Source organism: Oncorhynchus nerka, linkage group LG25 (assembly GCF_034236695.1).
Source record: "Oncorhynchus nerka isolate Pitt River linkage group LG25, Oner_Uvic_2.0, whole genome shotgun sequence".
Taxonomy (NCBI): Eukaryota; Metazoa; Chordata; class Actinopteri; order Salmoniformes; family Salmonidae; genus Oncorhynchus; species Oncorhynchus nerka.
Genome location: NC_088420.1, coordinates 50,837,491 through 50,853,053, shown reverse-complemented (window position 1 = coordinate 50,853,053; position 15,563 = coordinate 50,837,491). Strand labels below are relative to the sequence as shown.

The following is a 15,563-nucleotide window of genomic DNA, read 5'->3' as shown; positions in this document are numbered from 1 at the left end:
CTGAAAGACGATGTCCTGAGATTATCCATGATGTTGGAAATTGATTTAAGTCAAATTCATAGTTTTAGTCAAAGTATGATCTATTTGGGCTATAAATGGGAAATCCGAAGTGGGACATTCATGGAAATCTGTGTCTATGCTGTTTCCCTTTTATAGATGACGTGCAAATACTTTGACTACGTTTCATTTCAGGGCTGGGTCTTATTTGAATGTTTACCACCCACCTGCTGCAAAGTTCTTCCTCTTCGTGACTGAGCAGAGCAAGAGAGTAGAAGGCGAAGCAAGACGGGTAACTCGGCCTAAAAAATGTTCAACCACCAAATGAGGAATTTTTGTATGGAGGTCAATGAGAGTGTCGAATTTGGTCAACAAACAATTGAATGGCTTATTTATTATTTGATCGAAAATACGTTTTGTGATGTTTCGGTTGTTACAAAAGTACCAACATAAGTACACACGAGGCATACCGACAACTTTGAGGAAAACTGTTTTATATACGAGTTGTGCCTGTTGTGCACAGGATATCTGCCTTCTCATTGGCTAGAATGGTCCCACGTGATCTTGCTTCATCCCTCCTGCCTCTTCCTCTCTGAGGACAGCGAATTCCATTGTTAGACATGAAATATGACCAATGATTTCTGTATATAAACCCTGGTTTGCTGATGCTTTGTACTGGCCATTGAATCCTCCTATCTGCCATATTGGCACTTCCCAGGAGCAGTCCTCCACAGGAATGAATGGAATTTAACAGTATTTCAAGGACAACATTACAGGTATTCAAGTTTGTTTTTTTTGTAGTGGGGATAGTAGCATTAGTAATCAAAAAATGTATATACTTTTTTATTTGTATGTTTAGCTCACATAATACAATGGAAAAAGTATGCATTAAGGTGTCTGAAATAGAATACATGGCAAAAACGTATGTATACATTAATAACTGCATTTCCATAGCCCCCCAAAAAAAAAAGTATTCTAGAGTATATATCATTGGACATGACCATCTCATCATCATATACCTACGGTTCCATCAGAAAGTATTCAGGCCCCTAGACTTTTTCCACATTTTGTTACGTTGCAGCCTTATTCTAAGATTGATTAAATGAAACATTTTCCTCAATCTACACACAATACGCCATAATGACAAAGCAAAAGCAGGTTTTTAGAAACTGAAATACCTTACATAAGCATTCATACCCTTTGCTATGAAACTTGAAATTGAGCTCAGATGCATCCTTTTTCCAATGATCATCTTTAATCTACGACTTGATTGGAGTCCACCTGTGGTAAATTCAATTGATTGGACACGATTTGGAAAGGCACACAACTGTCTATATCAGGTCCCACAGCTGACAGTGCATGTCAGAATAAAAACCAAGCCATGAGGTCAAAGGAATTGTCTGTAGAGCTCCGAGACAGGAGTGTGTCGAGGCACAGATCTGGGGAAGGGTACAAACATTTCTGCAGCATTGAAGGTCCCCAAGAACACGGTTGCCTCCATCATTCTTAAATGGAAGAAGTTTGCAACCACCAAGACTCTTCCTAGAGCTGGCCGCCTGGCCAAACTGAGCATTTGGTGGAGAAGGTCCTTGGTCAGTGAGATGACCAATAACCTGATGGTCACTCTGACAGAGCTCCAGAGTTCCTCTGTGGAGATGGGAGAACCTTCCAGCGGGACAACCAACTCTGCAGCACTCCACAAATTAGGACTATATGGTAGAGAGGCTTGATGGAAGCCATTCCTCAGTAAAAGGCACATGACAGCCTACTTGGAGTTTGCCAAAAGGCACCTAAAGGACTTTCAGACCATGAGAAACCAGATTCTCAGGTCTGACAAAACCAATATTTTACTATTTGGCCTGGATGCCAAGCTTCATGTCTGGAGGAAACCTGGCACCATCCCTACGGTGAAGCATATTGGTGGCAGCATTATTTTGTTGGGATGTTTTTCAGCGGCAGGGACTGGTAGACGAGTCATGATTGAGGAAAAATTAACGGAGCAAAGTACAGAAAGATCATTGATGAAAACCTGCTCCAGAGCTCTCAGGACCTCAGACTAGGGTGAAGGTTCACCTTCCAACAGGACAACGACCCTAAGCACACAGATTCTGCCAATATCAGATATGTCTATGTCCTGGGAAATGTTCATGTTACTTACAACCTCATGCTAATCGCATTAGACTACGTTAGCTCAACCCACTGATCCTGAAGAAGTTAACCCCTTCTCTCTAGCCATTCATATTTTGTGCCCAATTCCAAATAACATTTTTTGTTCAGGGTTGGTATGGAATTGGACATTGGTTTCTAGTTGGTGTTTGCATATCTGGGGGTTCTAGATTTGTGTACGTAATATGGCAGAAGTGTCCTGTAGTCCATTACACAGCAGGGTTGAGTCATCACCATATTGCTACACCTATCCAAGCCCCATCAGGTCAAACACTAAAAAGATAGAGTAGGGGGTTAAGGCCTTAATTAAACTGTGACTGGCTGCCTGTCGAGGACAAGTGACAAGAATAACTAGTCGCAGCACCTGTCTCTTGATTCAGCCTCTTTCCGCTCTCCTCGTCCTTTCTCTTTCTCTCCCTCCAGATTAAATTCTGCATCTAGTGACATCTGATTTCCCGACAATCTGTCCACTCATCCCATCCCCTCCTCCATCTCATTACATAATTTAAAGCTACTGTTATTGTCATGTTGTCATTATCTGCTAGTGCCAAGAGTGTTCAAAGCTGTCATCAAGGCAAAAGGTGGCTACTTTGGAGAACCTCAAATTTAAGGATCAGTAAGGAACTGGGCAACTGAACAGTCAATATTAAAATTTTACTTGCAATGAATACATTTAGAATGCAAATGTATACATTTGTCCGTACAACAGGCGATAGGGTGAGTACTTGGTGGAGGCCTGGACACTGCTGTTGTGTCCGACTGGGGACTTGCCCATGGCAGTCCTGAGGGTCCAGTTTCAAATACTTACCAGCAAACAAATGGAAAAATATACAAATATTTACATGCTTGTAAACGTTACTTGCAATACAAGACAGATACATGTGCTGTATACTTACCAACCAACTTCACAGCCAATGTCTGCAAGAAAACACATCTTTATACAAATGAATTACAATATTACAACAGGTTATTAAGGTTATTTACAATAACATACAATTTACAACAACATGCAATGTAGTAAAATACCTACCGTCTTGAGTCGGGGAGCCGGCCAAGCAGTGAAAACAAGGGTGGGGAAAACATCAGACAAAACAGATGACAGACGATGGACAGACAAATTCACGCACATTGACGACATGAGACAAACAAGACACGTGAAAATGCTTGCAGCATCTCCTGCACCGGGCCGCCTCCTTACCTTCTCTCACGTATTTCTGACAGAAGCACCGGGGACTGGAATCGGGACTGGGAAATGGTACCAGGCGTTCAGCCTGAAAACATGAGAACATGTGTTTACTCATGGATTTATGATGGTATCGTGCCATGGAGAGTTCCTCATCTCTGCAGAGAGTAAGACTGTTTGCAATAGCAAGCAATCTGTGCCCCCTTTCTGCTTGCTGGACTGCCGGGCCACTCCACAGTCACAGAGGTCCCGGCAAAAGATAAGAGGTGAGTTGTGAGAGAAACTCTGGGGTGGGTCATGACCACTGGAGTCATACACCTTAACAGTGCCTACCTGGCAGTGAAGGTTACTTACCATGACTCAATGGTTAGCCTTGAGATTGACTATCTGGACAAAACCCCTGAGCCAGTGTTGGTACTGCTGACAGCGTCGCGATGTCGCCCAACGCGAGGAGGCCTCACTTCTGCATGCTGAACCTGCAAAAGAGCTTGAGCATGATCATGATTGTAAAATTGTCTAACCAGGAGTGTGATGGAAGAATGACCCCCCCCCGAGAGAGCAGTTGGCCTTACCTGCCCCTGTTGGACACTAGTGATGAGAACCTCACTAGTGTCTTCTAGTCCAGTGACTGAACCTACCTGTCCCTGTTCCTCCAGTTGGACACAAGCCTCTTGTGAGAACATTTGACAGATTAGTGCAATGTTATGAAGGAGAGATATGTAGTTTTCAACAGATTTTGAAAGTATAGCCGACCTCAAGCTGGTCCCCTTCTGACTCAGAGCACAGAGAATCAGACTGATCCGAACTCACTGGCTCTGGTGGATGGGATACCTCCTGGGTGGTTCGGACAGTTGATGGTCCTAAAGTCATTTGGGGAGGTAAATTGAAGAGGTACATTTTTATGAGCTCAGCTAAAAATGTCTTGCTTTCTCAAATGTCAACCAACGCTTAACATACTTTGTCTCACGGGCTTCACCGAAGTGTAGGGCGTCAGGGCTTTCAGTTGTCGACCTTCCGACTGGAGAAGATTATTGGCTTCCACCGAGGTAACCCTTATGAAGACATAAAGAGAAATGTCAGTGTTAGGAAAACTAGACTAGCTTCGGGTTATTTTGGGTGCAAATTCAAATAGTTATTATCTGAGATTTTTTATATTCACCTTAACGGATGACTCCAGCTAGGAGCGAAAGAGCAACGAGGTTTCCCAAGTCTCACCTTGAATGATAACAGAAATAAATGCAAATTTATTTCATATTATTACAAATACATATCTTACATATCTCTTGGAGGGCCAGAAAATAAATTAACAGCAGACAAAAAAAATTACCTGGTCAAAAACCTTCTCAGCCCGTGCCTGAATGTAGTCCTCGAAGGCATTCTGATCTGGTTTCACAACTTCCACCACATCAGGTGGAGTTTCTGTGATCTGAAAGTATGTTATTCAAAAATAGCAATAGACAAACAATAACACATTAAGTCAATCACAAATTTGAATGATTGCAGAATATGCCATAATTTTGTAAAATTGTATATACAATTGCATTGTTTACCGCAGTCAACAGCTGCAGCTCCCGTCCGTACAACAGGCGATAGGGTGAGTACTTGGTGGAGGCCTGGACACTGCTGTTGTGGGCAAAGAGAATTACCTTCAGGTTGTCCTTACCACCATTCCTGGTACCCGTCAAGGGACTTGACCATGGCAGTCCTGAGGGTCTGGTTGGTCCATCCATCCAAACCTGGAGGAGGGGATAGGAAAGGGATACCTATAGACAATGTAAGATCAGTCTGATTATGTACCATGGCAAAACACTAAAAACGAATTGTAAAAAAAACTAAAACAAACCGTTGGTCTGTCTGTGGATGATATGCATCGGAGAACCGGTGCTTCACCCCCCAGTCCTCCAACAAGGCTTTGTTGTTCTAAGGAAAATCGTACATCAGTAAATAAACTTCGCTATTTATATAGTTGGTGACATAATACAGCCTATAATAGTATTACCTTGTTCCAGAGTTCACGACCTCGGTCACTCAAGATGACCTCAGGAGCACTGTGGGTGTTGAAGATGTCCGTCATCGCCTTGGAGGTGGCCTCACCATTCTTGTCCTTGATGGGTATCATGCAACATGAAAACCGCCCTTTTAGGTTCCAAGCACCCTTTCTTAATGGGTTACAAAAGAGAATTTAGAGTTGATTTTGGCAATCATGCGCTTCACTCCGAAATGTCCAGCACGCGTCTCTGTTAGTACAGCCTCCTTCTTCCCCTTACTTAGTGAAAATCACCCTCCTGTGTAGCTGGCCATCCTTCCCCCGTAGGTTAATGTGATTGCCTAACAAGTTGGAAGACAAGAGTTGTTCAAATACGAAAGTCTAAGTAACTTTGCACTGGGGTCTCTCTTTCAGTTTCTCTTGCTCTCCATCTCTCTGTCTTTCACCCTCTTCCCACCTCTCTCCCTCTGTCACTTTCTTTCTCACTTTCTTCCTCTCTATCTGTATGGGTCTCTCTCTGTCTAGTGAAGACACCTAGTTAAGGGCAGTTGGATTTACCATAATTGCTTACAAATATCCATTTGAGTGATCCGGGTTAACTTATAGCTAGATACCTAAATGTGACAGACATATACAGTACCGGTCAAAAGCTTGGACACACCTACTCATTCAAGGGCTTTTCTTTATTTTTACATTGTAAAATAATAGTGAAGACAAACAAATGATGAAATAACACATATGGAATCATATAGTAACCAAAAAAAGTGTTAAACAAATCAAAATATATTTTATATTTGAGATTCTTCAAAGTAGCCACTCTTTGCCTTGATGACAGCTTTGTACACTCTCTGCATTCTCTCAACCAAGTTCATCTGGAATGCTTTTCCAACAGTCTTGAAGGAGTTACCACATATGCTGAGCACTTGTTGGCTGCTTTTCACTCTGCTGTCCAACTCATTCCAAACCCTTAATTGGGTTGAGGTTGGGTGAAGGCCAAATCTGATGAATCCCTCCAGCACTCTCCTTCTTGGTCAACTAGACCTTACCCATTAAGAAAGGGTGCTTGGAACCATTGTCCTGTTGAAAAACAAATGATAGTCCCTCTAAGAGCAAACCAGTTGGCATGGTGTATTGCTGCAGAAAGCTGGGGTTGCCATGCTGGTTCAGTGTGCCTTGAATTCTAAATAAATCAGACAGTGTCACCAGCAAAGCACCATCACACCTCCTCCTCCATGCTTCCCAGTGGGAAACACACATGCAGAGATCATCCGTTCACCTACTCAGCGTCTCACAAAGACCCGGCAGTTGGAACCAAACATCTCCAATTTGGACTCATCAGACCAAAGGACATATTTCCACAGGTCTAGTGTCCATTGCTCATGTTTCTTGGCCCAAGTAAGTCTCTTCTTTCTATTGGTGTCCTTTAGTAGTGGTTTCTTTGCAGCAATTCGACCATGAAGGCCTGATTCACGCAGTCTCCTCTGAACAGTTGATGTTGAGATGTGTCTGTTACTTGAACTCTTATCTTCTGCAGCAGAGGTAACTCTGGGTATTCCTTTCCTGTTGCGGTTCTCATGAGAACCAGTTCATGCGATTGATAGTTTTTGCGATTGTACTTGAAAACTTTCAGTTCTTTAAATTTTCCGGATTGACTGACCTTCATGTATTAAAGTAATGATGGACTGTCATTTCTCTTTGCTTATTTGAGCTGTTCTTGCCATAATATGTACTTGGTCTTTTACCAAATAGGGCTATCTTCTGTATACCACCCACACCTTGTCACAACACAACTGTTTGGCTCAAACGCATTAAGAAGGAAAGAAATTCCACAAATTCCACTTAACAAGGCACACCTGTTAATTGAAATGCATTCCAGGTGACTACCTCATGAAGCTGGTTGAGAGAATGCCAAGTGTGCAAAGCTGTCATCAAGGCAAAGGGAGGCTACTTTGAATCATCTCAAATCCATGTGTTTTATTTCATAGTTTTGATGTCTTCACTATTATTCTACAATGTAGAAAATGGTAACAAATTAATTTTAAAAAACTTGGAGTGAACTTTTGACTTTTGACTGTATATATTTGTTATTTTGTAAATATTATATTAGGAGGTAGATCAGCTTTAATATTGTAGATCGATTGTAGCTTCCATCAATGTAATTATCTGCATCATTTCCAATCCCCCATGCGTTGTTATTATTAGTGACTAGTATTTTTTAATATTTAGAAATATTTCACTTTCTCTGGTCATAGGAGTAACAATATGAATTGGTGCACGAGGCAGAAATAATGCAGTGCATCCCAAATCCACTCCTGAGTTGTCTTGGCTGTGTGCTTAGAGTCCTGTTGGAAGGTGACCCTTCACCCCAGTCTGAAGTCTTGAGCACTCTGGAGCAGGTTTTCATCAAGGACCTCTCTGTACTTTGCTCCATTAATCTTTCCCTCGATCCTGACTAGTCTCCTAGTCCCTACCACTGAAAATCATCCCCACAGCATGGTGCTGCCACCACCATGCTTCACCTTCGATATGGTGCCAGGTTTCCTCCAGACGTAACGCTTGGCATTCAGGCCAAAGAGTTCAATCTTGGTTTCATCAGACCAGAGAATCTTGTTACTCATGGTCAGAGTCCTTTAGGTACCTTTTGGCAGACTCCAAGTGGGCTGTCATGTGCCTTTTACTAAGGAGTGGCTTCCATCTGGCCACTCTACCATAAAGGCCTGATTGGTGGAGGGCTGCAAAGATGGTTGTCCTTCTGGAAGGTTCTCCCATTTCCACAGAGGAACTCTGGAGCTGTGTCAGAGTGACCATTGGGTTCTTGGTCCACCTCCCTTGTCCCCCGATTGCTCAATTTGGCCCGGCGGCCAGCTCTAGGAAGTCTTGGTGGTTCCAAACTTCTTCCATTTAAGAATGATGGAGGCCACTGTGTTCTTGGAGACCTTCGATGATGCAGAAATGTTTTGGTAACCTTCCCCAGATTTGTGCCTCGACACAATCATGTCTCAGCTCTACGGACAATTCCTTCGACCTCATGGCTTGGTTTGACAGGTATATAGACAGGTGTGTGCCTTTCCAAATCATGTCCATTAAATTGTGTTTACCACAGGTAAACAATCAAGTTGTAGAAACATCAAGGATGATCAATGGACACAAGATGCACCTGAGCTCAATTTCGAGTCTCATAGCAAATGGTCTGAATACTTATGTAAATAAGGTATGTTTATTTTTTATTAAATGTGCAAACATTTCTAAATGTCTTTGTCATTATGGAGGATGGAGGAAACAGGTACAAAAGTATCTACATCCACAGTAAAACAAGTCGTATATCGACGTAACCTGAAAGGCCGCTCATTAAGAAGCCACTGCTCCAAAACCACCATAAAAAAGCCAGACTACAGTTTGCAACTGCACATGGGGACAAAGATCATACTTTTTGGAGAAATGTCCTCTGGTTTGATGAAACAAAAATAGAACTGTTTGGCCATAATGACCATTATGTTTGGAGGAAAAAGGGGGAAGCTTGCAAGCCGAAGAACACCATCCCAACCGTGAAGCACAGGGGTGGCAGCATCATGTTGTGGGGTTCTTTGCTGCAGGAGACTGGTGCACTTCAAAAAATAGATGGCATTATGAGGTAGGAAAATTGTGTGGAAAAATTGAAGCAACATCTCAAGACATCAGTCAGGAAGTTAAAGCTTGGTCGCAAATGGGTCTTCCAAATGGACAATGACCCCAAGCATACTTCCAAAGTTGTGGCAAAATGGCTTAAGGACAACAAAGTTAAGGTATTGGGAGTGGCCACCACAAAGCCCTGACCTCAAAAAGTGTGTGCGAGCAAGGCCTACAAACCTGACTCAGTTACACAAGCTCTGTCAGGAGGAATGGGCCAAAATTCAACCAACTTATTGTGGGAAGCTTGTGGAAGGCTACCCAAAACATTTGACCCAAGTTAAACAATTTCAAGGAAATGCTACCAAATACTAATTGAGTGTATGTAAACTTCTGATCCACTGGGAATGTGATGAAAGAAATAAAAGCTGAAATAAATCACTCTACTATTATTCTGACATTTCACATTCTTAAAATAAAGTGGTGATCCTAACTGACCTAAAACAAGGAATTTTTACTAGGATAAAATGTCAGGAATTGTGAAAAACTGAGTTTAAATGCATTTGGCTAAGGTGTATGCAAACTTCCGACTTCAACTGTACACACACACACACACTCTCCACCGTTCCCCCAAAAACTACAAGTGGAGATATTCAACAGTTGTTCCATCCCTGAGCCCAACTCAAAGGACTTGATGTGCAAATGCGTCTGTTGTAGCTGTTTGAGAGGCATGCAAAATTGAGCAAGAATGGGGAGATTTGATTAACCAATGTCAAGTCCTAGCTGATGGAGCTCCGATACACCCCCTTCCCCTGAAAGACACACACTGGTCCCACTTTGTGATCATTTCCCCAAGCATCTCTGTGCAGTCGGACCTTTGATTATTTTGTGCCACCAGGGGCACAATAATTTTACCCCTCTCTGAATGTCCAAGTTTGAACCCCTCCGCAATGTGTTACTGCACCTAGTGTTGCCAGCACTGCCACTACCTGGGTGGGGGCACCCCACTGGAATTCCCACCGGCTAGGTACAAGGTCATCAAGGTTCTCCTTAGCAGCTCTGAGAAATTCCTTGTATATTATGCTCACTCATCCAGGGGCTTTGGCCTTGTAAGACCAACCCTGACAGGCAGGCTCAGAATCTTGAGGGGGCAATGCTGCTTTAGTGGGTCTCTGACCATGTTTATCCTTCTGTCTTGGCTGGGTTAAGGCTAATTGCAGTAGGCCCATAAACGAGATAAAGACTACTCAGTGTATGGGTCGCTCAGGTGGGTGTCTAGGGTATAGGATTTGGGACGTTCCATCATGATTGGATAACAAATAAATAAACTATATTTATAATTTATTTTCAAATGTATATCCCATAACTGCACAAAATTGAAATCTCAACTGTGTCACAACTGCTCGCAGACCAGTGGCGGATTTAGGGGCAGCACTGGGCGCCCGCACAAAAAAAAATCTAAAACTGCAACATAACGATAGGTAGCTAGCTACACTATCAATCTTGCTAACATTAACAGCTGCCAGTGCCCCATTTGAGGTTTCTCCACTCCACGTGAAAATGACGAACGTTCATTCCCACCTCCAATTCGTGAATATGTAGCCTGTGTCATTCTTCCGAGGTAGAACCTAAACGAGCATTTCCGCTGCCTCACGGTGCCACGTTCAAAGCCGACTCAAAACAAAAGTGCCGTAATTAAGTATTTGGAGTAATGAGCAGGATTCTGAGTTTTCGCTTTCCTCTTTTGTTCTGTATTGCTCCTCAAGCAAGGAGGAGGCCAATGACAGAGGGCACCATCAGACCAACTCCTTGAATGGCCTCCATATAGTCTAAAACCCTTAAGTGTATGTTCCTACACTGTATGTATGCATGGAATATTGTTTTTCAACTAGAAAAGCTCAGAAATAGCTGGAGTGAGTCTTTAAAAACAATATTTTAACAGTAGAAATATAACATTAACCAACTTACCTAACCTATCATAAAGCACAATATTAGAAAAAAAATACCAACAATAAGCCAACTCTCGCAAAGAACACAATAGTCAAAACAAAATGACTTCTTGATCATGAGTTTATTACAGGTTATTTTGACAAATTAAATAAGGCACGTTCACGGAGTCTAACATTTTAAAAAATGTAATAAAATACTTTAGTACGAAAATAATCAACATTGAGATTGGAGTAGACAACTGCTACTGTATAAACCAAAACAGTAACTTTGAAATAAAAAATACATCTGTAAGCTGATGCTAGTCATCTGTGTTCAATGTACTGTATGTGCTGGATAATGATGAGTTCAATAAATGTCAGTTCAAAACTACTGAGATTTCAGAGTGTTGCTGATAAAACACCCCCCCCCCAAAAAAAATGGTACCTGTAAAGTGCAAACTCCCCATAGAATTGGTTGGGTCCTATATGGCCTCGCTTTGCAGGATTAGGATCAACTGCCATAGAGGTGAAATTGAATTATCAGTTGAATGCTAAATTAAACACTTTTGTTTTTGCATTCGATTATTTTCTACAGGATAAATATCAGAATAGAGTAAAGGTGATGGATAAACAAATTAAATATGGCAATTGTGTTATTATATTCTCAAAAGCAGTATTTAGCGACAGTACTATCCATTTGTGGAGTCAGTGGATTGAGCTACCGTATAAAGATTTGTGCATATACACTGTTATGGTTCTCGCTCTACCTACAAAGCAACCAAGATAACTATTCTAAGTGTTTCGATATTCACTGGGATACAAGTGTGGCCTCACTATGCATAGTCATTCAAATGCCACACACCAGGGAGGTACATTGTGTTATAGATAGAAAACCATAAATGGACATTTCTAACCTATGTCAATTTATGGTTTTCTAAAGGGAATAACTCAGTAAATAAAATAAAATCCAAACCGCAGGACTGTAATCAAATTAAACTACATTTTTAAAAATAGAGCCCTGATTTTATATGTTCAAATACAAAAAACGTCCAGATGTAACATAATCATAGATATTCAGATGAGCATTTTTGTCAAGTAGACAAAACAATAAAACATACTGATATGCAATGTCACTATCCACTGTCAGAATGTTCTATCGACCGGATCTTTTATAAGGGTGAGCAACAAATCTAAAATAAGCTAAAACAGAATTACATTCGCATCAAGTTGAATTAACATGTTTTGCATCCCTTTTTCGTGAAGGCAAGGAGAAAAAGTGCTTAAAATAACAGTCAGGTCAACTAACTAAAAGTAGGCCTCACTCGTCTCTGGTTAACCCACACTGTGCAAGTTTTCCCTTGACTGGGGAAAACTGCGCCTCAGAGGACCTCTATTTCTTCTACCACGTCCTCCATGTCTTTGGGTGGGCTCTCAGTCTCAGGACAGTTCCTCTTAGACTCTACTTCGGTGTCTGGTGAGGTATGGACATTCTTTTCCTCTCCGTTTCGGTCTCCATTGACTTGGCTAGGTGTGTGTGATGGATCCTCGCGAGTGTGTGACGGGTCGCTGCTGGGGGTTTGTTGTGTATTTGATGGGATGTCAGGTGTGCGTGTACTTGACGCGTCGGGTGTGTGTATGTCAGGTGTGTATGTATGCAAGGGTTCACCTGGAGTGTCTGAAGGGTCTTTAGCTATGTTTGTGTCCTCATCTGCCTCGGCCTCTCTTGTGCGTCTCCGGTCCCGGCCCCACTGAGGAGACTGGGGGTGCACTGTGTCCACGGTGTGACTGCGGCTCAGGGCCCTCTCTCTGTCCCTTTGGTCACCAGGCTTGGGGCTTCCCTCTGGGCTGGAGCAGATGCTGAATGGCCCACTGCTCTCCAGGGTCTCCCCCCGCCTCAGTTTACACCTCTCAGGAGTGGGGGAGCTGATGGAAGGCACACTGGTGTCCCTGGGAAGACCTTTCTTCATTTGCTGAACACTGAAAAAAAACATCAAACATCCACAAGCTCAGAGGAATTGCACCGAAGCATAGCAGTTCCTTAAAATGTACGTTTATTGAAACTTATGAGTAAACTATGACAAAAGTTGTTCTGCATCGGCTTTGTGTACATAGGAACACATTTTCTATCTAGGAAACGTTTAACATCTAACTAAACAAACAAACCGCACATTGTCTCAACTGATCTTTTTGCAAACTGTAGTCAACTTGAGATTAACTTCACTATGAAGGACAGCATATATTTTCCACAAAGTGGCACACAATATTTTCCATGGTACTGACCGGTTTATTGACTGGGCCAGCTTCTGACGTCTCCCACTGACATTAACCTGCTGATGCTTGAGCCGCTGGACAAATGAGTGTGCTGGGATTGGGAGAAAGAAGTAAGAAAGACTGTTCCATATCCACAGCAGCATACCATGGGCATGCATTCTAAATTGTATGACGGTATGGACAGTGGAACATAGTTTGAATTATTGGGTGTTGGAAAACAAACCCCAATAATCCAAAATATGGCAGTAGTAGATTGGTCCCCAAAAAGACCAAGAGAATTATTAGGTGACAAAGTTGGTGAGAAGACATTTCATTGTGTTTTACTTGCAACATATCGCTGTACCTTCACGCTCTAGCAGGTAGGTGGTCAAGGAAAAACAGTGGCTGGTGTCTATACCGACTCTCTTACCCAGAGCCCCCTTAGGCACAGAGAGCAGTTTGATTGGTTCAGCATTGTGGGAGTCTCCAGATGCCTTCTGAAGAGTCCTCAGGATTTCAGTGTTCTGAAAGTGGAAAAACAAAAAGCCCATTTCATAAAAAACTCATTATTTCCCCCAGCTCCATGGTTGTTGGTTCAGATCTGCTACTGAAAAGAATGACATGTAGACCCATACACAAAACAGTTGGTGAGGTGCTGACGAACAGAAAGTTAGCAAATCTAAGAAAAATAAAGTTGCACATACTGTACATCTTTGTGCAACTCTGTTTAACAAGGTCACCTTGACCCTGATCTAACCCTTCAGTGGCTGTTAGATTCTCACTTTTCCCCTGGTCTCCACAGCACAGTCCAGTGCTGTCCTCTGTCTCTTATTCCTCATGTGGACCAAGGCTCCAGCCTGCAGTAACAGCTCCACCAGGGCCAGGTGGCCCCCTTTCACAGCCTCGTGTAGGGCCGTGTTGCCCTGGATGTTGGACAGGTTCACTGAGGCGTTGCTCTGGAGGAAGACAATATAGAAACGTCTGATCGCACACCGTTCTGCTGCTCACAATAGGCGGCCTTTTTAATGAAGCTTAGGTGGTATGGTTTACAAGGTTTGGACCAACATGGTCTTTGTCAGGTGATTGCCCTGCTATCATTTTTCTACTTTTTGGTCCCTAGCAGCTAGCTATAAAGACCCCACTTAGCTGTTTATTTCTCCAGTGTGATGGTGTTGGCCTGTTTGACCCACTAGGGGGCAGCAGTATCAGTGTTCTGTTCACCTGCAGCAGGATGGTCGCTGTGTCCAGGTGACCTCTGAGGCAGGTGTGAATCAGAGGGGTGTTGCCATAGCGATCCTTCTTATTCAGCTTGGCGTTGCACTCCAGCAGTGATGTCACTACCTGAACATAAAACCAATGAGAGATTGAATCTTTTCCCATCTTCGCCCCAGACAATCTGCAGCAGACCTGCGTGTTCTTTCAAACACTTCAAACTTCTGGGCGAGTCTGCCTGGAGTCCTAGATGGAAGGGTGCTGGGACTATTCCGCAGTTTCTGATGAGCCAGGGAAGATCAATCAAACGCAGCTAAAGTATAGTACTGTGTGCCCACCTGTATGTGGCTGTTCTGGCTGGCCAGGTGCAGTGGCGTGGCACTCTGGTTGTTGCGTGCGTTGACGTTGGCCCCGTTGCGGCTGAGCAGAGACACCAGCGCCGTGTGACCATGGAGCGCCGCCACGTGGAGGGGAGTGAAGCCATCCACACTACTGCTGTTCACACCCAGACCACTGGCCTGCAGGCACACAAACTTCTGGAGGCAAACACGCACGCACACACAACAATAAAACAGACACAAAGGCACAGACATTAAGTTAGCTGGACAGCTCTGCAGGAACATTACAAAAAAACTCAACAAAATCTCCATTCACCATAGCTTTACTACTACCAGTAAGGCCCTGTACATCAGAAAGAGGTTTGGTAAGTGTGTTTGTCAGGGTATGGAGCCTGCAGTGGTGAGGAGATATGAGAGGGTTGTTGTCTGACCTTCTGTGACGGCCCACAGTGTGGACACTGGCACAGTGGGTGGCACAACTTAGTCCAGGAGGGCAGCCCTGCTTCCTCCTCCTCTGGCTCCTCGTCCAACCACTCCAACAGGTACCGCACCATCTCTATGTCTCCATCGGCGGCCGCACGCAGCAACTTCTCCACCTGTCAGTCAAACAGAGAGGCGCAGCCTATTAGAACACCAGACAGTAAACGCAGGGCCTTTAGAAACTGTCAACATGGATTACAAATGACAGATATAGTCAGTCCTACAAAAACTTTGTGTGAAAGCTCTAAATATTAGCATCCCTCAATAAATAGAAAAATACTGCATCTAATTTCACCTACATTCCCTCCCCATTTCTGTTCCCTAAAATGTTAAGTCCCCTATTTAGGGGACTTTGAGTGGTTCTGGACTAGTTCCGACTGATATTTATGTGCTCTGTGAAAGGCGCAACATCAATT

At 43.1% G+C, this 15,563-nt stretch overlaps 1 protein-coding gene across 1 annotated transcript in view; it reads right to left on the bottom strand.

The window, feature by feature from the left end:
* Positions 1–10,991: 10,991 nt before the first annotated feature.
* The window catches only part of LOC115109643 (ankyrin repeat domain-containing protein 27-like), a 33,005-nt gene continuing 28,433 nt past the window's right edge, over positions 10,992–15,563 (bottom strand). The window contains 7 exon segments of the mRNA XM_029634827.2: positions 10,992–12,844; positions 13,148–13,229; positions 13,482–13,641; positions 13,900–14,073; positions 14,339–14,458; positions 14,668–14,865; positions 15,099–15,263. Of these exon segments, the coding sequence (XP_029490687.2) occupies positions 12,247–12,844; positions 13,148–13,229; positions 13,482–13,641; positions 13,900–14,073; positions 14,339–14,458; positions 14,668–14,865; positions 15,099–15,263 (1,497 nt within the window). The 3' untranslated portion in view covers positions 10,992–12,246.